At 44.0% G+C, this 24,659-nt stretch overlaps 1 protein-coding gene across 4 annotated transcripts in view; it reads right to left on the bottom strand.

The window, feature by feature from the left end:
* Nucleotides 1-16,560: 16,560 nt before the first annotated feature.
* Nucleotides 16,561-24,659, bottom strand: part of FIG4 (FIG4 phosphoinositide 5-phosphatase) — a 131,496-nt gene continuing 123,397 nt past the window's right edge. For all 4 annotated transcript variants that reach the window (XM_078447201.2, XM_078447205.2, XM_078447202.2 and 1 more), the window contains one exon: nucleotides 16,561-16,895. In XM_078447201.2, the coding sequence (XP_078303327.2) occupies nucleotides 16,718-16,895 (178 nt within the window). In that variant the 3' untranslated portion in view covers nucleotides 16,561-16,717. The remainder of the gene's footprint in view (nucleotides 16,896-24,659) is intronic.

The raw sequence follows: 24,659 nt of genomic DNA, 5'->3' as shown, positions 1-24,659 counted from the left end.
TCATTTATGGCCACAGTTTGCCTAAATCCTTCTATTGGGTGAGCGGTTTACCCTCTCAGAGCAAGGAAGAGGCGTGTAATGAGCTCAGACTGGGTTGTTGGTTGTTAACTGATGTTGGAAGCAGAAAATGTGACACCTTTGCCTCTCTGTGGTTTAGACTGCAATGTGGTAATTCTCAACTGTATGTGTGTGTGTGTGTGTGTGTGTGTGTGTGTGATCACAACATTCTGACACCAAAATCTTTGGTGATATAGGCGAAGGTGTTGAAAGATGACAACCAATACAACACCAGTCAACAACAACCTTTGCAACACAACCTTTGACCACAACACAGCTCAAGTGCTCTGGGGCCAAGTTCTCTTGCGTCCAGTAGGTGGAGTCCTCTCTGCGGAGGGGTCTTGACTGTGCTCCACTCCTCACCTCTTACCTGTGCAGCAGAGGTACCTGCTCCACATCACCCAGGCCCAATCAGCCCAGCTCCCCTTCTAACAACACAGCCCTGCTGTATGAACACTCAGCGGTCATTAAATGAGTTCTACGCACCGCGTGAAAACCAACAGCACATTTGTGAAGGGATTCCTGCACATCTGGATAATGTGTCCACACAAAGCCTTGTTTTAAGTATTAATCTCTACCTACAGCAAAATTGTGCTGGCCTGGGTGCCCTCCTGCGTGCTCTCCCCTGATACCCTGTACTTAGCAGATATTATGATGTTTGGCACTTGCCCTTTCCTCACCTGTCTTCCCTATCTGACCGTAGACGCCTTGAGGAAAGCAATGTTTGTCTTGCCATTGTATTCCCAGTCTCTAGCAAAGAGCTTCGCACATAGTAGGTGTTCAGGTCTAATCCTGTAATTAATGGTCCTACCGTGTGCCACATGGCAAGAGCTGCCTTTTCCTTTTGGGAACTGGGAAACACACTGGGAGAGGCCTGGTCCCTAATGCTACAGTCTTTGCTTCCATTCAGTGTAGCACATAGCAGATACATTAAAAAAAAAAAAAAAAAAAAAAAAAAAAGTGTGGTGAATGAATTAGCTAGAGGTGTGTTTAAGCTAAGAAGTGATGGATGCACTCATGTTACTAAGGCAGCCATCTTCTCATAGTCTTTAGGGGCCTTAGTTGGAGGAGGATGGGGACCTCCTAAGACAGGAAGAGTCACATAGAAGGCTGGTGGCTGTGTGATAGGGGGTGGGAAGGGCCAATGCCCAGAAGCATCTGGCTCAGAAGCCCCTGGGAATGCTCATCTCTGGAAGTGTGTCTGGAAGGGGAGATTTGTGGCTCACTCCTAAGGCTGAGGAGTTATTCAGGGTTCAGGTTTGGCTAGTTGGGCTACCTCCCAGGTACTGGGGCTCCCATCAGCCAGATTGGGCACCATGGCTCCACCTTCCCGCAGTGTTCCTCCTTTCATGCTCTTTGGCAGGCAACCCCCACCCCATGAAGCTGGGCAGAACTCTCCATTCCACATGGGCCCCAGAGAATGCTGCTTTCCAACAGAAGAAGGGAGTCCTCCTACGTATTTCTCCACAAGAAATGTCTGTCACACTCCAAGTTCCACATGCTGTATCATGACCTATTTCCCAAAGAAACAGCTAACACTGTTGGCCTCAGAAGTTCCATTCAGAAAGCCTTCTCATGTTGAAGAATGCATATCCATTTTTTCAAATATGTAGGCACTTTTAAATTTGAAAATGACCTCAGTGCACTGTTACGTACAAAGTAACTGCCTCATAGCCAGTTTTCATTCAAAACCCATGGAGTTGACATGTACTAAACAGGACAGTCACAAAACTGGGGCAACCGAGAGCCCCGAATCCACTCTCCTCAGAGTCCCATATTGCATGTCAGACAGACCAGGCTGCTCTGGCTCCTCTAACAATGAGCAGCTTCTAGTCAGAATTGGGCCTCAAACTGCATTTCAAGATCTGCCCCTCAGCACATGTCTGGCACCTGATAAGTACTCAAAAAATGTTTGTAGAACTGGAGGTAGACCCTCCCATTTGGGCAGATTCCAGTTGCTTAAAAGGGAATATATAATTTTAAAATGACCTAAGAATGCTCACATATAGGGTTTTTCTGGGTGCCGGATGAGCTGATCCATGACCTTAACAGAATGACTTCTTAAAATGAAAAGGAAATGGTCTCTTTGAAGTGTTAAGGGAAGCATCCAACCCCTGGTGAGGAGTTTTGCTGCCCTCACTGGCATATGCTGTTCTAAGCTTGGCCTGCCATAGTGAGCAACTTGGTCCTGTTGGCCTCCTCCAGTTACTCAGGGCCTGGCTTGCCCTGCCCCCACCCCCAATAAAGAGAAACCTCCCCCTTTCTTTCATAAACACATGCCATCCCGAGGAGTTGGAATGCCGACGTTCCTAAGCTGAGGTTAGGGGCTTATTCTATTTGTTCCCTTCTCCCAGAGAAGTTCTTGGTGGAGAGGGCCCAAGGGGTGGACTGTATCCAAAAGGCTGGAAAGCATCCTGTCCCATCCTTATCTGTGTGCTTTAAGTGGAGGGAAAGTCTTGGGGTCATTTGTCCTGAACTGTGCAGTCCAGCCACCAGAATGTCTAACTCCTGTGGTTCTGGAAGGTGCTGCATGTCTGGTCAGAGAAGCAGTCTCAGCTGTGCTTCACAGTGCTGTGGCCCAGGAGGACGGCACCAAGTCTGCAGCCTGGCTAAGGAGAGACTGGGTTGCTGTCACCACCGTTGCCCGCCCCCCCCCCCCCCCCGCAGCCCTGCAGAAACAGGTTCTAACCCAAGGCGTCAGCCCCTGTCACTGTGCCAGCTTTTGGGGAAGCTGTGCGTAACCCAAATACAACTTGGTTACCTCTAGGACCAGTCTCAGTGAGGGGCGCCTGGGTGGCCCCTGGGGTGCCTGGGTGGCTCAGTCAGTTAAGTGTTTGACTCTTGATTTTCGCTCAGGTCATGATCCCAGGGTCATGGAATCGAGCCCCATGTTGGTGTGGAACCTGATTAAGACTTTCTCTCTCTCTCTCTCTCTCTCTCTCTCTCTCTCTATCTCTATCTCCTTCCCTCTCCCTCTGCCCCTCTCCCTCACTCATGCTCTCCCTCTCTCTCCAAAATAAAATTAAACAAAAAAAAAGTAGTACCAGATATATTTTTTTGTAAAATAGGCTTATTTTAAAAAATACACATACACTTGAAACCTGGTGAAATGCCTTCTTGAACTCATTTGTTGACAATCCTTTTAAGACTCTTCTATCAGTCTCGACCTCAGCCTTCCTTCCCTGCACACCATCCCCCAGTGAAGACTTCTCTTGCCATTATGTGCTCCGTGTTTGCTTCCCCACCACGCCTCACTGCTCATGCATTCCATGCTCCCAGCATGTATATAATCTTCTTCTGGCGATTTTCCTCATGAGAATTTGCCCCCTGGGACTGCAGTGAATAAAAATGCTCCACTTTGCTCTATGCATATGGATAAAGCCAACCAATCATGCCCTCCCTGCAAGGACAGGTTGCCTCCTATCTAGTTCAGGCTATCCTTCTGAGCCCGTAACATTTTCCCCAAATCCCAGTCTTGGCAGTTCTGTACCCTTTACTTTTGCAAATATTTCCTAGTCCAGAAAAGAGTCTGGGGGGCTTGTATGGATGAAAGAACCATTCTAGGCCCCACTTTTCTTGGATATATATCCACTCGACAAGAGCACTGTCAATCGGCAGAAGTTTAGTGACACCCATGGTGGGAGGGAGGGATGTAGGGGGGAGGGAGGGAGGGATGGGTGGATGGATAGATGGGTGGGTGGATGGGTATATGGATGGAGGGATGGGTGGAGGGATGGAACAATAGGTGGATGGATGGGTGGATGGATGGAGGGAGGGAGGGATGGGTGGATGTCTGAGTCTGGACCCCTGCTCCTCAGGACCTGTGTGTTCACACTGTTGTCAGAAACTTTCTTGAGATCAGCTGCTTCACCTCTCACCACCTCCCACTGCACATCTCATCTTTAAATCAGAGTGGAACTGGGTTCTGAGCTGTAGAGGACTGCCTAATCTTTGTAGACTTCTCAAACTTTCAGCTAAGTATTCCCCAGCTGTAGGATGTCCGATGGCCTTGAGTTTCCTAGTAATGATACTAATATTTAAAGTGCTTGTTACAGGCCAGGAATTCTAAACTCTTTATATGAAATGTCTCATGTAATCCTTATGGTAAAGAAAATGAGGTTCATGCTATTGTAAAAGTCTTCCTATGCCATGTAATAGAAACAGAAAACTAGGCCCACAGAGGTTGAACACTGTCCAAAGTCGCAGTTCCCTAAGCACGGGACCACGGATTTGAACCCAGGATCTCTGACTCTAAATCCTATACCCTAACCACTATGTACGCTGCCTCAGAGAAGTAATCATACCTTTTGAAAGTCGTCAGCAACCTAATGGCTGAGCCTGGGCCAATAACATATCCTGAAATTATAGTATGTCAGCACCGCTACCTTCCTACACTGTATTAGAATTATTTCCTTCTGTTTTCCTCCCTGCCCAGCTAACCATAAGCTCCTGAAGACAGGGATGTTACCAGGTCTTACTCATGGTGGTAGTCCCTGCGTGGATACAGTCACGGGTACTTAATAAATGGTGCAGAACTCTGTGTAGTGGTGACTGTGGTCACCATGCAGGTCACCATTCAGATCTACCTTCGAGAATTTGCTGTCTAGCTGTGAGGAGTGCAGTTGGCTGACAGCCCTTAGCTGCAGCTGCACATCGTTGGAGCTGAGATGCTCTTTGTGGACAGTCTCTAGTCAATGATGGGGCTGGTGAAGGTACTAGGGTCTAGTCATCTCTTTTCAACATGGGGCTCCTTCCTGGGCAATCTTTCTCTGGAACTCCCCTTCGGGTTGGACGGAACTTTGTCATACCTGCATCACGGTCATAGTCTCTGCCAAATTCTGCTTCCTTCACTGTTTCCTCGCATGGAGGTCAGATTGACGTTGCAGTCTGAAGGCTTTCACTGCCCAGTTTTGCTTTCTGTCCTTCAATCTGTCACAGCCTTGCCTCCAATAAACCTCTCACATTCCTCACTTGGTACTGCTGCCTTAAGGACCTGAACTGACAGTGTGGCAGGGTCCCCTCCCTAAGGAAAGAAAAAAAACTTCAAGGCAACCTGGCTATATGCACATGTGACAACATCCCTCACAACCTTGTAACATGAGATCACTTGAATCAGACTACATGTTTGTGTTACCGTATACGGGACACAAGTAAAAAAATATATATTAAAAAACTACACTACACGGCGTTTGGGGCTCAGATGTTTGGGGACGAACCCAACGGATCGTTGCTGGCAGGAATAAAGTTGCTTCCTGGAAAGAAAAGCCTCAGTGTCAGGACTCTTTTTTTACGAGAATCCTGCTACACACAGTGACCAGTCTGAGGCTGTTCAGATCTCCTTCCACGGGGAGCATAGTTGATTGACAGCCTCAGCTACCGTCCCTCTGGGATCACCATTGCAATTTGCCAAGGCCACATTCCTACTGGCTGCTTCCAGATACACTGAACAAGGTCGGCGGGGGGGGGGGGGGGGGGGGTGATGCAGAACCCCTCTGATGGGTGATTTTGGCTTGAGGACTCCCCAGCAGCCTGGCCAAATCCTCCTTGAACCGTGCAGGAGTCTGGGACTCTTCTTACGCAATCCTTTTTCCGTCCCTCTTCCCCTTCACAGGTGTCAGAGACTTCTCTGGGTCCATCTCCTTTATCCTTCACAGACACATCCCCAGTAAACCTATTCTGCTTCTTGGAGACCCGAACTAACATAAGCAGTACTGGGAGGACGGTTGTCAGGTTTAGCAAATGAAAATACAGGATAACCTGTGACACTTGAGTTTTAGATTAATAAGACATTTTTAAAGCGTAAGTATGTCTCAAATTTTGCATGGAATACAGTTATGCTAATAACATTCACTGTTAACCTGAAATCCAAATTTAACTGAGTGTTTGGTATTTTCTCTGGAAACCCTCGCCAGGAATAACTCAAGAAAACGGGCATTAAGATAAATTCACACACATCCTGGTGGGTAAAGGGGATGTTGTGCTCCATATACCCGAGCGGTGCACAAATGCTGAAGATTTCATCGGTGGTGACCTGGGGAAAATGTCCTGGTAGAGGTGAAAGCCCACGCGGGTGTGGTGACGTAGGCACAGGGAAGACATGGCTAGAAGAGTGCCCACAAGAACAGTGGGGATGGCTGGTTACTGCCGGGTGGAACTGACGCTCTACAAGGGATAATGAGAAATTGCAAGCCAGGAACAACCAGCGAAAAGCTGAATGTGAGAGCCAGAGGGTCTCTTGGGTTGCCGAAGAGTGGCCTTTCCCTTCAACAATGGAAGAGCAGACACAGCCAAGCAGCATAGTGAGGTTTAAAGAGTTGAGTCACAGAGCTCCAGAAATGCTTAAATGCTCAGTCAAGGCAGGTTGGTTATGCTCCTTGGTTGAGAAACTCTGGGACTCTGAAATATGGGAAAGAAACATCGAGATGGATGCCTCTGGGTGGATACTGGCTCTGTAGACCTCCTGAACTCTCAGGGCTTGCAAAATTCTTGTTAGGAAGAGCTAGCACTTCCCTCATGCTAGAACGTTCTGCAGAGGCCTGTTCCTATCAAGGCAACAGGCGACCCCTCAGGAGTTGCCCTTACAGCTTCTGGCCTGGTCACCGGGCCTATAATCAGGGTTAAATCCCAGTATAACCTGGTTGGGGATGTGCTAGGCAGGTGAGGGATAAGAGGGACTCTACACCAAAGGAGCTATAATAGTCAGAGTGGGTGGTAGGAGCCAGGAGAGTGCGTTGGAACTGGATTTTGATGCCTAAATCATTGTATCTATCGAGGGGCTTGATCAATAGGCCAGAATGTAAGACTAGGTAAGCAAGAATACACTGACTTGGGGACTCTTTCTCAGGATACAGGATTTAGTTCCCTGGCAGGGAGCCTATAGGATGAGGCAAAATGGCCGCTAGGATGGCTATTAGAAGCCCAGGGAGAGTGATGATCCATGCTGAGCAAAGTGGAAATGCTTGAATTGCCCTGGTAGTTATTAGAGGAAGGAATAAAGAGACTCAAGGAAATGGAAATCCTGGAATGGATTTATTATTTTGTGAGGCCAGAAGACATACCCGTCAGCAAGGCCATCGGGAATGGGCTGGTGAGAAGGACACTGGCATTGCTGAGAAGTGCTGTAGAGGCCTCCTATGGCAGGCTGGGACTTCACATAGGTAGGAGAAGTGGTCGCAGAGCTGAGCTTGCTGATAACCAGGGGGTTGGTGGGGGTCAGCGGGCAGCCCTTACCTGCCCGAGCCAGGAGGCCACGATTGCTGCGATGATCAATAAAGTGGGACCAGCAGCTAAGGGGCTCGCCCCACGAGGTAAAGGTGAGAAAGCATGACGTCCTTGGGGGAAAAGTAGATGGGCGGCCAGCAAGGATGCTACTTAACAAGCAGAGAAAGAGTGAAGGAGCAGGAGGCTGAGGACACCCCAATAAAAAAAAAAGGTCACAGTAAAAATAAAAAGCCACAATCCCTTGCTCAGTTCCCAGACCTGAGTGACTTCATTTCTAGGACCCACTGACTGAGGACGTGGCTGCATCTGCAGAGACAAGGGCACTGCCACACACAGCACGTACATTCCATGGCAGTTCCTCCTGACTTCCCTCAAAGTCACCTATGGCCGTGTGGTTGCGTGACAAGACACCGGGGAAAGAGAGTGACCCAGACATTCCAATGACTCTCAGACCAGGAGCTGGGTTGACACTGACATCTGGAGATGCAAACTGTCATCGTTCCCCCGCCCCCTTGCCCCCCCCCCTCCCCCGTTAGAGTGAGTAGCCCCTCACAGAGGCCAGGTAATAAATGCAGACTACAATATAGTCCAGCTCACCTTGTGATCCCACTGGATCTGCGGTGGCCACTTCCCCAGACCTTGAGTGTGTAATTGGAACTGATATACTTGGCAGCTGGAGTAATCTCCACACTGGATCCTTGGACTCCAGGGTAAGAATTCTCAGAGGGGTGCCTGGGTGGTTCAGTCGGTTGAGCGTCCGACTTCGGCTCAGGTCACGATCTCATAGTTTGTAATTTCAAGCCCCACATCAGGCTCACTGCTGTCAGCCTGTCAGTGCAGAGCCCTCTTTGGATCCTCTGTCCCCGTCTTTCTGCCCCTCCCTCACTTGCAGTGTCCCCAAAATAAATATTAAAAAGAAAAAAAAGAATACTCAGAGTAAGCATGGCTGAGTGGAAACCCTTACAATGGCTCCCTCCCCATGAGCCAAGATCATGAATCAAAAATACCGCACCCCTGGGCATAAAAAGGAGATTAGTGCCACTATTAAAGGAAAGAGTAGTTTCCTATTTGTCCTGGATTGGTCCCAGCCCCTTGGAGTACAGGAAGGCTCCCGGGTAAGTGTTGAGTGGGACATTTCCACTTACATCAGGTCTGATTCAGATTTAGACGAGTCCTTTTACAGCACTGCCAACCCCTACAGGTTGATTTTGTTAAAAAAAAAAAAAATCTTAAGTTCACACTGATAAGTATGTAAAAGAGAAATCCTTAATGCAGGTAGTAATTTGAGTTTCCTGAATAGACAATTTTTTTTTTTAATGCAGAAGACTGAGGATTTATAGAGAAATTTAATTCCATTATCCCAAAGATTTCAATCCCTGTCCCCAAGATTTCATAAGGAAAAGATAAAATAGATTTTTTTACATAACCTTAATTGACCTAAAATGATGATTAGAAAGGTCATATACTTCCATTTACTAAATGTTTTCTGTGAACAAGCTGACCTGTGAATTTCTCTCTCTGAAGATACGGACAAAATTAAATGTTTTATTGAACTGAATTAAAGATGACTTCATAATCAGGGAAGAGAGATTCATAAAAGCTTTTATCACACGTGATTTGCCAACATGTGGTATCTTTTCTCAAATTGGTTTTTCAGAGGCATTAGACTTTATTGAGGCAATGCCAAATGTAACAAAATTATTATCCATATCTCTTGGAAAAACCCAGACCTTTACAGTTCATCTGGAAGTGGAAAGTTATGATATAATTTTCCATAGTTCAGTGAATAGTTTTTAAAAAAGCACACTAATATAATCTCTAGAGTACATTCGCTGCTAAAAAGCCATCAAAAGTAAATACCTAGGATAAAAACATATACAGTGAAGATTTTTCAACTTTATCAATACTGTTACTGTTACAATGACCTTAACCAACAAAGTTAGGGTTCAGCACTGGCTGACTCTTTTGGATGTGATAAATAAAATTAAAATCTGTATTCACATAAATCCCTTTTCTCCAGAAAGACAAGACTTATGGTCCATACACAGCACACCCCTGGTGGTAGCAGATAGAGGCATGTAACAGGTTAGGGAGTGAGGGCTTAAAGGAAGATATAGTCAAATCTCTCTTGGACGTCTTTTAAAGAGGAATGAATTAACATTGTTTTCATGGGTTAGACACTCGAAGACAAGAGGATGATTCAGGTCTCCTGCTGGTTCTGAGCTGGTCCTGAGCCTCCACTGTGTCATATGGTTGCCAGAGTCGCCCTCAAGCATTCACTTGACAGTGTGCACTGAGTGACAGCTAGAGGGACTCTGGGCTGGGAGATGCAGAGGAATGTGTCTCAGCTCTGCTCTCCCAGCACTCCATCTTCTTGGGGAGATAGACACCTAACACAGTCTACGGAACACAGCGGAATGTCAACATTTGGAAGATCCGCCTATCTCGGTGAACCAAAATTTTCCAAATGACCAATGCATGATGTCACAAAATCAAGCTTGGGTGAAAGATCCATTCTAAGATATACCAATTTTAATGTCACAGACAATGAAAAAGTTCCTTGATGTAGTTTCAGATTTCACAATACAACTAACCTTTAAGAAACTACCACTTACTGAGTTTGGGAATAGTAAGAAAGAATATCCACAACAATCCCAAAGGACTATTATTAAACTACTTTTCCTTTTGTCAACTTTGTGTCTGTGTGAGGATGGATTTTCTTCATATGCTTTAACCAAAACAACGTATTAAAACAGACTCAATGTAGAAGGTAGTAGACCCCAGCTGTCTTTCATTAAGCCAGACATTAAAAAGATTTGAAAATGTAAAACAATGCCAATCTTTATTAAAATTGTTTTTTTGGAAAAGTTAATTTTCACACACACAAAAAGACATTTCTGTTGATATGTGATGGGTTAATTTTTTTGTTTTGTTTTGGAAAGGTTATTTTTTATTAAAAATATACTATCTATGTTACCATGGGAAGGTTCTATTATTGCTATTTTTTAAATGTTTATTTATTTATTTATTTATTTATTTATTTATTTATTTTTCAGAGAGAGGGAGAGACAGATCATGAGTGGGGGGAGCGGAAGGGAGAGAGTAGGACACAGAATCCGAAGTAGGCCTCAGGCTCTGAGCCATCAGCACAGAGTCCAATGCAGGCTTGAACTCGTGAGCTGTGAGATCATGACCTGAACCAAAGTCAGATGCTTAACTGACTGAGCCACCCAGGCACTCCTATTGCAATTTTTAATGAATTCATAAACATATAAGAATTAACAGTTTCTGAATGTGGTAAATACTGGTAGATAGGACCCATATAAATAAAAGCTCTTTGGAGGTCTTGAATAATTTTTAGGATTGTAATGGGGTTCTGAGAATAAAAAGTTTGAGAACCACTGCTATTAGCCTATCAGGCCCTTCACAATCTCACCTGATGTATCTTTCCAACCTTTTTCCTGACCTTTCCCTTCCCGTCACCTTCCTTTCCTTCCACCACCATCCCTCTGTCCAGCAATGCCAAATGAGTTTCTGGTCCCCCAAATAGGCTGCTCTCCTTGCTCCTACTGTTCTTTTGAATGCCCTCTCTGCTATCCTTCCTTGTCAGGTTTCTACTCATTCATTTAAAATCAAGTTCAGTAAAGAGCACCTGAGTGACTCATTCGGTTAGGTGTCTGACTCTGGATTTTGGCTCAGGTCATGACCTCACAGTTTGTTGGGTTCGAGCCCCCACTGGGCTCTGCACTGTAAGTGCAGAGCCTGCTTGGGATTCTTTCTCCCTCTTTCTCTGCCCCTCCTCCCACTCACTCTCTCTCAAAATAAATAAATAAACTTAAAAAAATCAGGTTCAATAAAAATTTCCCTCATTGGGGCACCTGGGTAGCTCAGTTGGTTGAGCATTGCCTCTTGCTTTTGGCTCAGGTCATGATCTCAGGGTTGTGGGATCTAGCCCTGAGTTGGGCTCTGCCCTCAGCTTGGAGCCTGCTTAGGATTATCTCTCTTTCTCTCTTCCTCTTCCCACCTGCTTAGGATTCTCTCTCTCTCTCTCTCTCTGAAAAAAAAAAAAAAAATCCCCTTACTATCTTGCAAAGCTAATCACCAGGGGCTTTGCGCAGAGCAGTGATCTTGAGAAATCATTTTGTATGAGATTGTTTAGGCGTCTGTCTTTCCCTCTATGCTGCAGGCTCCTCAGGGCAAGGAACAATCTTCTTCACCCTTAACTCATTAAACTCCAGCAGCTAGCTTGGTTCCAAGCATACTACTGATGCTCAACAAATTCAAGAAAAAAAGGAGCAGAGGAGAGCAATTTCTTCTTACTCTCCTGCCCTGCCCCGACGACTCTGGGTCAGAGGGAAGGATCATAGTGGGAGGAGTGGAAAGGCACTCCACAGAAGAGGGTATAAATAGGCACACACTTGAACCCTAGCTGTCCAGCACACACACACACCTTCTTCCTCCCCCTATACACTTCCGGAAGTGTCTTCTAACATAAGCTAGAGATCCCTACGTATTCCCTCCCCAGGGGAAATCATCCAGAATCCCATCCAACTATAGTCACCAGAGATGATGTCATGACACTACTGTTCCCTGACTGCTGGATCTTTGGGATATGCCCATCTTAGATAATCTGCCACTTTGGGATGAGATGGTAAATTTTATCATCAGCCTAATCACCTCCTAAGTATAATGATTGATGGGTGAGGAGAGGGACAAGGGAAGAGAAGACAATTTTGTATTTAAATTATAATTCCCACTGTAAAAGGAAAAATGGTTACTGGGGGGAGTGCTGAAATGATTTACCTTTCAGCAGCAAAGAAAGTGCAGATGGTGGCACTTCCCTTGTTTCTGTAACTAACCTTGGGGCAACAGGATTTGTGACCTTCTTCTGGTCAGCCATGCCATGTTTCTTTTTTTTTTTTTTTTTAATTTAATTTTTTTAAATTTAAATTAGCATATAGTGCAACAATGATTTCAGGAGGAGATTCCTTAATGTCCCTTACCCATTAAGCCCATCCCCCCTCCCACACCCCCTCCAGTAACCCTCAGTTTGTTCTCCATATTTATGAGTCTCTTCTGTTTTGTCCCCTCCCTGTTTTTATTATTTTTGTTTCCCTTCCTTATGTTCATCTGTTTTGTCTCTTAAAGTCCTCATGTGATTGATGTCATATGATATTTGTCTTTCTCTAATTTCGCTTAGCATAATACCCTCCAGTTCCATCCACGTAGTTGCAAATGGCAAGATTTCATTCCTTTTGATTGCCAAGTAATACTCCATTGTATGTATATACCACATCTTCTTTATCCATTCATCCATCGGTGGACATTTGGGCTCTTTCCATACTTTGGCTATTGTTGATAGTGCTGCTATAAACATGGGGGTGCACGTGCCCCTTTGAAACAGCACACCTGTATCCCTTGGATAAATGCCTAGTAGTGCAATTGCTGGGTCGTAGGGTAGTTCTATTTTTAATTTTTTGAGGAACCTCCATACTGTTTTCCAGAGTGGCTGTGCCAGCTTGCATTCCCACCAACAATCATGCCATGTTTCTCTTGCTTTGATCAGCATCTTGGCTGCTGCCTAGTTTAGCAAATCCTACATTTACTGAGTCCTTTTTTTTTTTTTTCTCTATAAACTAATACAAGTGGTTTAGTTTTGTGATTTTATTTATGAAAAGTCTTCTTCAATTACAGAGAATCAGTTCAGACTAGTTTTTATTTATCAGTTGGATGGCAATTACATTGGAGTCCACTCAGATGAACGGACTAAAGAAATGAACCCACAAAATATTTTGTGTGTGGGTAGCAAGAGTTAAGTGGTAGCTTACTGTTCTTTGTTAGTAAATGACCCTCCAGCTTGTGAAAATGAAAAGGGGACTCAAGAGTGTTTTGGAGAAAGCTGCTCTTGTGCGTGCAGACCTGATCCTCACTAGGAGCACGTCAGAACACGTGCAGTTTCCAGAGTGATCCATCACCTCTTGCAATGGGAGTGAATTAAGTCTCAATAAAGAGGTAAAAATAGATCATTTTTCCTTCAGTAAAGGATTCATTTAGCCATAATAATAATCAGTTAGCCCTATTGTTTGTCAGGCAGGAGAGATTCTGAGAGGCAGTACAGATCTCAGCAAGAACAAATAAAACATGCCAGGGGGGCAAGCCAGAAAAAAGGGAATGAATCTTTAGATCGATTTTAAAAAAGCAAAACGTGACTTGCAAGAAAAACATGGTTGGGATGAGAGGCCAGCTTTGCCTTCGCTGGCTACTCTGAGCAATTTATTCTGACCAGCCGGCCCCAACGGCACGTGTGAGGACGACTGTAAGGCACATCGTTTCCCAAAAGGAGAAAACACTTCTGACTCAGTATGCGGCAAATTCTAGGAAGGAGAAAACTCACGGAGTTGGGGACAAAAGCTTAACTGTGAAACATATAATAAGATACGGTATGATTTTCAAACTCTCCACCTGCCGAAATCCAACAAAGTTGGAATCTCATCTTCGAGTGGCAACTGATTTATTCACATATAAGAGAAGAATAAAATCTATTTGAATTCTGACAGTTGTTTTTTTGTTTTTTTTTTTTTTTATGGAGAAATGGAAGTCACATAATATAATTTCAATATGGATCCACAACATCTAAAATCATACTCTTCTGAGGACAGGTAACAGTCAGAGGGATTTTGCCTCACGATGAAAGAATGATTTTTCATGCTGGATCATTTTTGCAGTTGATGCTTCCAGCCTTCTCAACAGCACGACAGCAGCCATATAAGCTGGAAAAGCTCAACCAAGATCAAAAGCATCTCTCAGTTTGACAAAGTAAGACATAGCTTCCACTACTGTGGTGTCTAGACAGATACAAAGTGGCTTTAAGAGAGCATGTCTCCCGCTACCACTCCTAAGAAGTTCACACTGAATTTTAATGTGAATGTTTTTAGTTTGCTCTTGGGTGGGATAATACGGTCAACAAGATTTTATTTCATAGAATGTCATCATTCTTTGCTGATATTTCAATTTATGATCTACTGTGTTTCAAGGCTCATTCATACTGCTTGATTTAAAGAATTAAAATCGACAATGCCAGGCGGAAGTAGGAAGGCTTCTCCTGTCTTAGTGACTATGGCATGGGGAGAGTGGATACATGGTCTCGCTCTGAGAGGATGCTCGGCCACCAGGTTGGCAGGTGGTGGCGAATACACATTATCAGTGATCTTATCAAGCTACATTTACTGAACATTTACCATGTGATAGATACTACGCCCAATGCTTTATAGGTATTCTCTTATTTCTTTCAACCACGCTCTATACTAGATGACAACACTGAGGCTTGGGGATTACTTATAAGTGATAGGAGTCACAGCTCATGCTCTTCACCAGTATGTGTTTCTTTTCTTTGGGTCTAAAAATTAGAGCAGCCACTACACTTTCTTTCACATATTAGCTTTTTAGTGTCTCCGTATGTGTGTTCACTTCATTTACGTGCTCCTTGGGGTCATGAACCTCTTTCCAGAGGTTTAATGTTACGTCTACTTTGCTATCAATTTGTAAGGTCTCCCTTGTACAGCTAGAGTTGAAGTAATCTGAATTAATGTCAAAATCAATAGTTCGGTACCGTCTTTGTTATGTCAAAATAATGTTAATCTGTTATGTTAAAAATCATGTTAATCATGTTTAAGCAGCTGCCTTACGCTGAGAACACTGTCTGCACGGCCACCATCACCAGCCACCCCTACTGCATCACAGCAACTATCCATTTACTGAGCCTCATTTACAGGCCAGGAACCGTGGCTACATGCTTCACATACATTACCTCTAAACTCCACATCGACAAAGTAGGCATTCTTAGCCTTACTTCACAGCTAAAGAAGGTTAGGAAAGAAGACTTTGATTCCAGATCTTCACGAGGACTGTATTCTCATCATAAGGAGATAGACCTCCAAGAAGCCATGTTAAAAATTAAGGTCAGTGGTTGAACTTGACATTTCTTAAGGAATTTGGGAATATTTTTTGACTTGGGAAGACTCAGGTGACCTCCTACATGCAGCAGCAAGCTATCACGGTAGATAATAAAACTACGCCAACACGAATTTTCTGTTGCCTGTTGTCACTCTCTAATCCTGGTTTTATGATGACATCGACTCAAAATGTCTGCTAGTTAGGGGCTTTTTCCCTGCAGTGTAGAACCTTCCACAGAATTCCAGCATCTCAGGGTTGGAGACACCTTAAAAGTCATTTAGACAGTCAGTTTTCCTTCTCTCATTAGACAGCTTGGTTTTCTTCCCTATTTTATTTATGAGAAGGGAGAACTGAGACAACTTATCAACCAAGCATAGGTGTAATGAGATTACACCATTTGTGTTAAACTGTCGGAAAATGCAGGAAGTTGTCCGTGTTACGTTTGACTATACAGAGAACAAGCCATGTGCACGTGACAAGTCACCCGACTGGACACCAAAGGTCACACTGGGCAACACAACTGCACACCACAAAGTTATGCAGGGAAACTCATTTTTAATGTTTTATTTGGATATCATTTCATATTTATGGAAAAATTACAGGAATTGTTCAAAAAATGCCATTTACTCTTTCCCAGATTTACTGATTGTTAAGATTTTGCTCCATTTGTTCTTTTTTCCTGAACCATTGGAGGGCACTTTGTTGACATCTTGTCCCTTTATCCATAAATATTTCACTGTTTAGTTCCTAAGGACAAGAGCTTTCAAAAAACACAAAGTTAACATACAATTTTTTTTTATCAAAACACAAAGCTAACATAAAGTCAGAATACATAAAAAAATATGTTAACTACAAAGAAAAATAATCTGACCGCATTTTACATGAGAGATGGGTTTTTTGGCCTGTTTTCCTTACTGTGATACTCCCAGACTCTACCATAGTGCCTAGCACACAGCAGATACTCAACAAATACCTGTTAATTTCTTAATTATGGTGTGATACTATATTGACTGCATTTCTTTTTTTTTTTTTTTAATTTTTTATTATTTAAAGAAAATTTTTTTAACATTTTTTATTTTATTTTTTGAGAGACAGAGAGACAGAGCTCAAGCAGGGGGAAGGCAGAGAGACAGGGAGACACAGAATCCAAAGCAGGCTCCAGGCTCTGAGCTGGCAGCACAGGGCCGACTATGGGGCTTGAACCCGTAAATGTGAGATCATGACCTGGCCCAAGTTGGACGCTCAATCGACTGAGACACCCAGGTGTCCCTATATTGACTGCATTTATAGAAGTATTTCTAAAATAAAGCAAAGGCATTGACAGCAAAATATTTAAGCATTTCTTTATTTCCTGTAATTTGTAGTTCACCAGTTACAAAAAGAGGAAAAACTTTCAGATGTAAAGGACTCCCGGGAAATTAATGTTTTAAGAGGAGATAAAACAGATTACAATGTAGGCAAATTCATGGGGGGACCTGTTTTCTCTTCACAGGTAGCGGTTCCTGATGTATTCTCGGTACATGGAAGTATCTTCCTTTCCAAGAGGCTGCATGATACCTTGACTGGCCTGGATGTGGGCTTGGAAGATCTCTGTAGATTTTCTGTCTACCCTTGGAGGCTGTACTTCATAGATGTTGTCTTGTGAGAAAGCTGAGATAGGTGTTCTATAGAAGAGAAGAGGAGACATGGCTACATTAAAGAAAATAAAGGAACCACAGGGAGCTATGACTGCAAAGCATTCAAGAGCCACTGACCTTGAACATGCAGACTTAATAATAAGTGGTGGTGGTGATCTCCCCTGTCCCCTCCCCTGGGCTGGCTTCCTCCCTTGCCCAGAGGACAGAGCTGGGCCAGAGCCTGCCCAGGGAGCCTTCCCTGAAGCGCAGGCTAGATGGGTACCTTTCTCTGTTCCTGTGCCTCAGGTACACCTATGTCTGTGCACCCATCTGCCTCCTTCACTCGACTAGAGTAACTTTAGGTGGGGGCTATAAATTTTTTGTTCCTTGACACACGATAGGAACCGAACTTTTTTTTTTTTGTATATTAATTTTGTAACCCTGAAACTTTATTGAGTTCATTTATTTGTTCTAACAGTCATCAACAGTTTTTAAAGGAAGATTTAGTAGGAATCAGTAAAGGGATACTAATTTCTTCCTTACATTGATAAGAAGAGCAAATAAGTTTATATGTATAATGTGCTCACTTAGCATAATGCCTGGCAAACTGTAAGTGCTCAGTAAATGTGAACTATTGTTAATGGTTACAGGTGCATAGTAATTCCTTATCTGCAATTCTGAAATCCTACAAGCTTTAATAACCAAATGTCACGTTGGTGGTAAAACTTGACCCAATTGAAATTCATTTGGTGGCACATCTAACCTGAACCAACAATACTGATCCCACTTCATGTGAATATTAATGTGTTTAATTATCAGACAAGTCCTCAGATCACACTGGGGATGTACCATCTTGTTATGCTAACAAGTCCAAAATTCTGAATTCTGAAACACATCTGGCCTCAGGCTTCTGATGAGAGATTTTGGATCTGTAACAGGCAGCTTCCTTCCTTTCTGGGGCATGGAAAAGCACACAAGAATCTCTTCATCCAAAAATATCCCTCCATTCCCATCCACCTAGCCTAACTTAATGCTTGAAATTTCCATCTATCCATTGGGGAAGGTGCTGTCTCCAGAAAAGCCTTGTCAAAATGCAGCGTGGTATCTGACACAACCTTTACTCATTGAAGGCTGAGCACCCACTAGTCATTGCATCCTTAGCTGAGAGCAGGCCCTCAAAGGATGAGTCAACCAAGTCAGGTGTGATGCAGAGTGAGCATGTGTGTAGAGTGTGAAAGAAAGGTCAAGAAGGGGGCTACTGATGGGGACGATAGTAAACTAAAATGTTGTTGGGGCATCTGGGTGGCTCAGTTGGTTAAGCGCCCAACTTCAGCTCTGGTCATAATCTTGCAGTTCGTGGGTTTGGGCCCCACATCGGGCTCTATGCTGACAGCTCAGAGCCTGGAGCCTGCTTCGGATTCTGTGTCCCTCCCTCTCTCTCCCCTCCACGCCCCCCCCCCCCTCTCAGAATAAATAAACATTGAAAAAAAAAAAACCTAAAATGTTGTTGTGAGGGACTTAGCCCAGGGATGGCCCTGTGGGGTGGGGGGTACTTCTTCTGCCAGGGAACCAAAATAACACAGAGACAAGATCTGAAGAATCTACTGTGCTGGGCTGGGACCTAGCCTTACTCCTTGTAGCAGAGGCATCAGGAAGGCATCCTGGATGCGTTAGCTGGGACCCCTGAAGCAGGGGGGAGATTCCCTACCATCAGAAGCAGAATTGGGCCTCAGCCCCAGCTAGGTCTGTACTAGGAACGTCAGCATTTCAAGAGACATTTGGAAGTGCAGACACACAGTGGAAGACAGGAGCTGTACTGTAAGGCCCCCATCCTCAAAGGATACATTTCAATCAAATGTGGGTCTTTCTTACCCAGAAAGCAAAGCTCACTGTGCTTTGCCTTTACACATCCTGCCACGGCTGGAGATGCATTAAATTACATTAAAATAAAATATAACTGGAGGTGGAATATTCTTTCTGGAAGCCAACCTCAATGGTTTTCACTTCAAGGTAAATGTATTTCAATTCAAATCTGGTATATCATTTGTCAAACACTCCCCTTTTTTCAAAGCACTTAAATAATTTCACACAATCTTAGAACGTAACCTTATTGAAGTAAAAACCAAAGGAAAATGCTTTACACAAAGTTAAAAAAATGAAAGACCAAGGTGAAAGAGTCCTGAGACATCTGAATCTCAATCTGTCCTCCAGCCTGGTTTCAGTGCGTTCTTCAAAATACACAAATTACAGTTCTTCTAATGTCTGTGGATAACACATTACAATGATGAACAATTAGGATGATTAATATGTGAACTATTCTCCTCAATCTTCCCTCACAAAAGCACAGCAACTCTACAGTCATTTACATAAGTCAAACTGAAATGCTACAATTCTTTAGTGGGTGATAATATTCAGGGTCAAACCTTTTAAACCTGAACCATTTTAAAAATGGAGACTCCACCAGGGTTTCTAGAGATTGTCATCAAAGCACCAGCCACAGCAACTACTCTTGAACCACACCATCTATACCTGTCTAGTCTCTTTCTCTTCTCAAATCTTACTTAATTTTCACACTCATCCTGGAAGGCAGGAAGCATTGGGATTATACTCTCCATTTTAAGATGAAATGCTTAAAGTCAATTTAAAAATGGGACTACTGGTTTCTGTCCTGTCTTTGAAGCCGGATCTTTGGCCAGAACTCTTTGTGCATTAACAAACACCTCTCTGGCAGGAATCACACCAGACATCCCTAGTCTGAGCACTAAACCTTAATGAGTTGAGAAAGGGTGGGAACCCTCTTGCACTGTTGGTGGGAATGCAAACTGGTGCAGCTGCTCTGGAAAACAGTGTGGAGGTTCCTCAAAAAATTAAAAATAGATCTACCCTATGACCCAGCAATAGCACTGCTAGGAATTTACCTAAGGGATACAGGAGTGCTGATGCATAGGGACACTTGTACCCCAATGTTTATAGCAGCACTTTCAACAATAGCCAAATTATGGAAAGAGCCTAAATGTCCATCAACTGATGTATGAAGAAATTGTGGTTTATATACACAATGAAATACTACTTGGCAATGAGAAATAATGAAATATGGCCCATTGTAGCAACATGGATGGAAATGGAGAGTGTTATGCTAAGTGAAATAAGTCATACAGAGAAAGACAGATACCATATGTTTTCACTCTTATGTGGATCCTGAGAAACTTAACAGAAGACCATGGGGGAGGAGAAAGGGGAAGCAAGTTACAAAGAGGGAAGGAGGCAAACCTTAAGAGACTCTTAAAGACTGAGAATAAACTGAAGGTTGATGGGGGGTGGGAGGAAGGGGAAAGTGGGTGATGGGCACTGAGGAGGGCACCTATTGGGATGAGCACTGGGTGTTGTATGGAAACCAATTTGCCAATAAATGTCATATTAAAAAAAAGAGAGAGAGAAAGGGGACATGCCAAGTGACCAAGTAATTGTTTTATCCTTCAGAGGCCTCAGCTGAATATACAGGTGGGCAGGCTGTGGGAGGTAACAGCACCAGGGCCTGCCAACTGCCCATGGATGTAGGGCCCGGACAACTGTGATAAGGGTCACAGACCAGCCACTTCTACCCAGTGCCTTTGCTTTCTTGCCAGTAAATCGGTCAGGAGTCCTCACCCTACTTCTTGGTACACTGCTTCACTGCAGCATAGAATAATGGGCACTATTACAAACACTCAATATGAAATGCCAAACATCAGCCTGAAATGGTATCAGATTGAGTGGCATGTGGGTTTAGGGCTCCAACGCTACCTCACTCTGGTGTCAAAACAAGTAGGGAGTCAGAAAATGCATTAACTATTGCCTTTGTCTTTTTTGTGCTTCTAGATTCAAAGTCTCTTTCTATTCTGAGGACTGCTAGGGCCCAAAGGGAGATCCCGGTATTGAGCCTTCCTTCTGATGCCTGTCCATGCCAAAATGAACTTGTCTTCCCCAGTGACTCTGCCTCAGACCTCATGAAGGTCGCTGGTCATTCTCATTGTCATTTGGCCCCAAGTGACTGCTGTCTTTGTGCCTTGATGCTGGGGGCACTTCTCTTCTGAGTAAAAGTGAATTGGGGATATCGTAGAAGCCCTGTTTTTTGTTTGTTTTTTTTTGATGTTTATTTACCTTTGAAAGAGATAGAGAGACACAGTGCAAGCATGGGAGGGGCAGAGAGAGGAGGAGACACAGAAACTGAAGCAGGCTCCAGGCTCTAAGCTGTCAGCACAGTGCCCAGTGCAGGGCCCGAACCCACAGACTGCGAGATCATGACCTGAGCTGAAGTCGTACACCTAACCGACTGAGCCACCCAGGTGCCCCGAAGCCCTGTTTTTTTGAAGCAACCAAAGTAGTGGGGACTTGCTCAGCACATGTGGCCCGCATCCTCTGAATCCACTGTTGCTCTTAGAAGGGTCATTTAGGGTTTAAAACAACCAGGGTATGTCGGGGGAGATGTTTCGGACCTGAAAAAACAAGAAGGTGTCAGGACATGTATGGTAACCACGCAAGGACTAGAAATCCTAAACTCACCACCATGATCTGTGAAATAAAACCAGGAGTGGTATGGAAATCTAGTTCCTCAAATAGGAGAGCCTGGAAGCCTACTGGAGGCACAGACAGGGCCCACCCTTCTGGCCTGCAGGCAGACAGCCTGTCTCTTAGACAAGAATGGTGAATGCAGTAGCATGCGAGGCTGGACTGGATGTCAGGCTAGGTTGTGACAGGTCCTGGGGGCTACGGTCGTGGTCAAAGGGTCCTGCAGGGGAAGAGCGGGTGTGAGCCAGGCTCCAAGCTGAACCAAATCTCCACTTGGGAGCATGTACCAGGTAGTGAGGACTTTGCACATAGAGCAACAGGTAGTGAGGGTTTTGGGGGTGAAGGGTCCTTTCAAGCATGCTTAGGCTGGGACCCCCATCTGGACTTCAGGGACACAGGGTACAGCCTGTCCCAGTCATGTGGACGGATTCTGCTTGCTGACATGTGGATCCATCCTGCTGTTAGCCAACAACTGCTCTCTAGCAAGGGCTTGATTGAGCCTTTACACACATCGTCCCCTGTTGGTGACAGCAGGGACAAGGAAACACTGAAGACGTCCCAGTGAGGGAAGGGCGTCCTCAAGGACTTGACCCCAGTCAAGTCCCTCCCACCCCTGCCAGTCCCAACCCCCCCCCCCCCCCCGTAGGGTCTGTTGAATTGTTTCAAACTGAATTCAGTCCATTTCCTAGCTCATAACTAGTCAAAGTGCCTGGTAGCTTGGCTGCTGTGGACGAGTACACGAAATTGGATTTACGGGGCACCTGGGTGGCTCAGTAGGTTAAGCGTCTGACTTTAGCTCAGGTCATGATCTCATGGTTCGTGAGTTTGAACCCCACATCGGGCTCTGTGTTGACAGCTCAGAGCCTGGAGGTTGCTTAGATTCTGTGTCTTTCAAAAATAAACAAACATTAAAAAAATTTTTTTTTAAAAAATCTACATCTGCAAAGTTTTTGTTGTTTACCTAAATCAGCACATGGAGGCTACTGGACTATACCTTGGGTGGTTGATCACCTTATACCTCGAGGCCTGGCTGGTTATTGTTCCTGTGTTGTGTGGTTTTGTAGGAAGAGCTGACAGGCCTGCCTGTCCCTGTTTCCAATTTAGATTCTCATAGGCATCTCCTGACAAAGATACTTAATGATAGTTCTGCTGGAAATTTCTAAATAATAAAATACAAGGCCAAAATGGTGGAAAAAAACCCCAACAAAATGATAATGAAGAAGCTTAAGACATACCCAATATTGTTGGCATAATCAGAAAAATGAGGAAGGAGAAACAGAAACACACAAAACACTTTTGTTTCTTCATTTTACTTGGCCATCAAGAAGCCAGTCTCAAGAAGCTCCCCATGGTCTTAAGGCAGTGGTTCTCCAAGTGTGGTCCCCAGACCAGGAGCACTAGCATCATCTGGGAACTTGTTAGAGATACAAACTCTCACGTCCTCCTCCAGACCTACTGAATCAGAATCTCCGAAGGTGGGGCCTAGCAAAGATGTTTAACAAGCCTTCCAGGGATTCTGACACTCACTAAAGTTTGAGACTCTGGTCTAAGGAGACCAGAATGGATCTAAAATGCTAAATAAGATCTTACTTGTGGTCGGTCAGCAGTACTGAACACGTTTAAACAAGAATTCTCCTTTCAAATATATACCGTGCTAACCTTCCATCGAGAACCCTAATTTGACGTCTAATTGCAAGATACAAGCAGTAATATCAGATGCACCACACATTTCCTGATGAGGAACACGTCTGATTTCACCATTGGCTTACACATTTCCAAGGTGGGAAAGAAATATAAAAACCTCCAAGACCCTCACAAGGGGCTGCCGATCAGCACCTTGTCTCTGAGGGTACTGGAAAGAGACAGAATACCCAATAATGCTCTCAATACTACACAGAATAGTCTTTTTATTAGCTTCGATGCCATCTGTTTCTAGATGAAAAGACCAGTATTTAAACACCAAATGATGTGGAAATTGTGAAACTACTTTCTTTTATTCATTCCAGTAGAGAGAGTTGGCCTTTTATTGCATTTTCATGGTGGAGAAAATGGTTCCACTTTTCCCTCCTGGCCATAAACACAGGGAATTTTTTTTTTCAACTTCTCCTCACAGCCCCCAAAGGGATAAAACCTACTGCCCCTAATTCAAATGCCAGCAGTATTTCTGGAGATAAAATATTATAATTACAAATTTGCAGGCTCATTTCTTTTTATCTACAGGACCTAGTTCCATCCTCAAGAAAAGCTCTGTATTTCCCCTCAAGGAATGTTAAAGTCTTATTTAAAATAATATATTTGCCCGTTCATTTATGGGCTACTTAACCCACATTGCTCAGTGCGCTCAAACACCAAGGATTGATGACATTTAGCCTTAACTGCAGTTCCCATTCACAGAAGAGAAACACTTCAGGCAGAAGTTCATAAGACACACCACGTGTTTTTAAGGAAAATGCTTTCTTTGGTGCCCTTTAATACTCTTTCTAAAAAAAAAATTAATGTTTATTTATGTTTGAGAGAGAGAGTGGGAGAGAGAGAGATTGCAAGTGGGGTAGGGGCAGAGAGAAAGGGAGAAACAGAATCCAAAGCAGGCTCCAAGCGGTCAGCAAAGAGCCCAACGTGGGGCTCGAACTCACGAACCTTGAGATCATGATCTGAGCCAAAGTCGGCCACGTAACCGACTGAGCCACGCAGGCGCCCTCATGCTCTTTCTTAAATGTTGTATTACTTGCTTGGTTATAATACGACCATGTCTGATAACAACTGTATCTTACACTTGCATGCAGAACTAATGTTTGAGTCCCTTAAATTTTTTTTTAAATTTTATTTATTCTTGAGAGAGAGAGAGAGAGAGAGAGAGATTGAAAGAGAGAGAGAGAGAGAGAGAGAGAGAGAGAGAGAATGAGTGGGAGAGGGCAGAACAAGAGAGGGACACAGAATCCGAAGCAGGCTCCAGGCTCTGAGCTGTCAGCACAGAGCCTGATGCAGGGCTCGAACCTGACCCCAAGTTGGACGCTTAACCAACTAAACCACCCAGGTGCCCCTAAGTCCCTTTTAAAGTTCAATTCCTGTTGAGGCTTTTTTTCTAACACATATTGAATAGTCAATAAACATGTTGATCTGACAAGAAAACATTTAATTGGTCAGATGGAAACATCTTCTGAATTTAGTGATGTCATGATAATTTGTGGCTGGTGATTGAAAAACTGGACAGCATTTGTATAATTTAAATAGTATTATATATGTGATACTTTTGCATATGATTAG

Source organism: Panthera onca, chromosome B2 (genome assembly GCF_046562875.1).
Source record: "Panthera onca isolate mPanOnc1 chromosome B2, mPanOnc1 haplotype 2, whole genome shotgun sequence".
In the NCBI taxonomy this organism is placed as follows: domain Eukaryota; kingdom Metazoa; phylum Chordata; class Mammalia; order Carnivora; family Felidae; genus Panthera; species Panthera onca.
The sequence above is the reverse complement of the archived record's forward strand: the minus strand, read 5'-3'. Positions and strand labels throughout refer to the sequence as shown.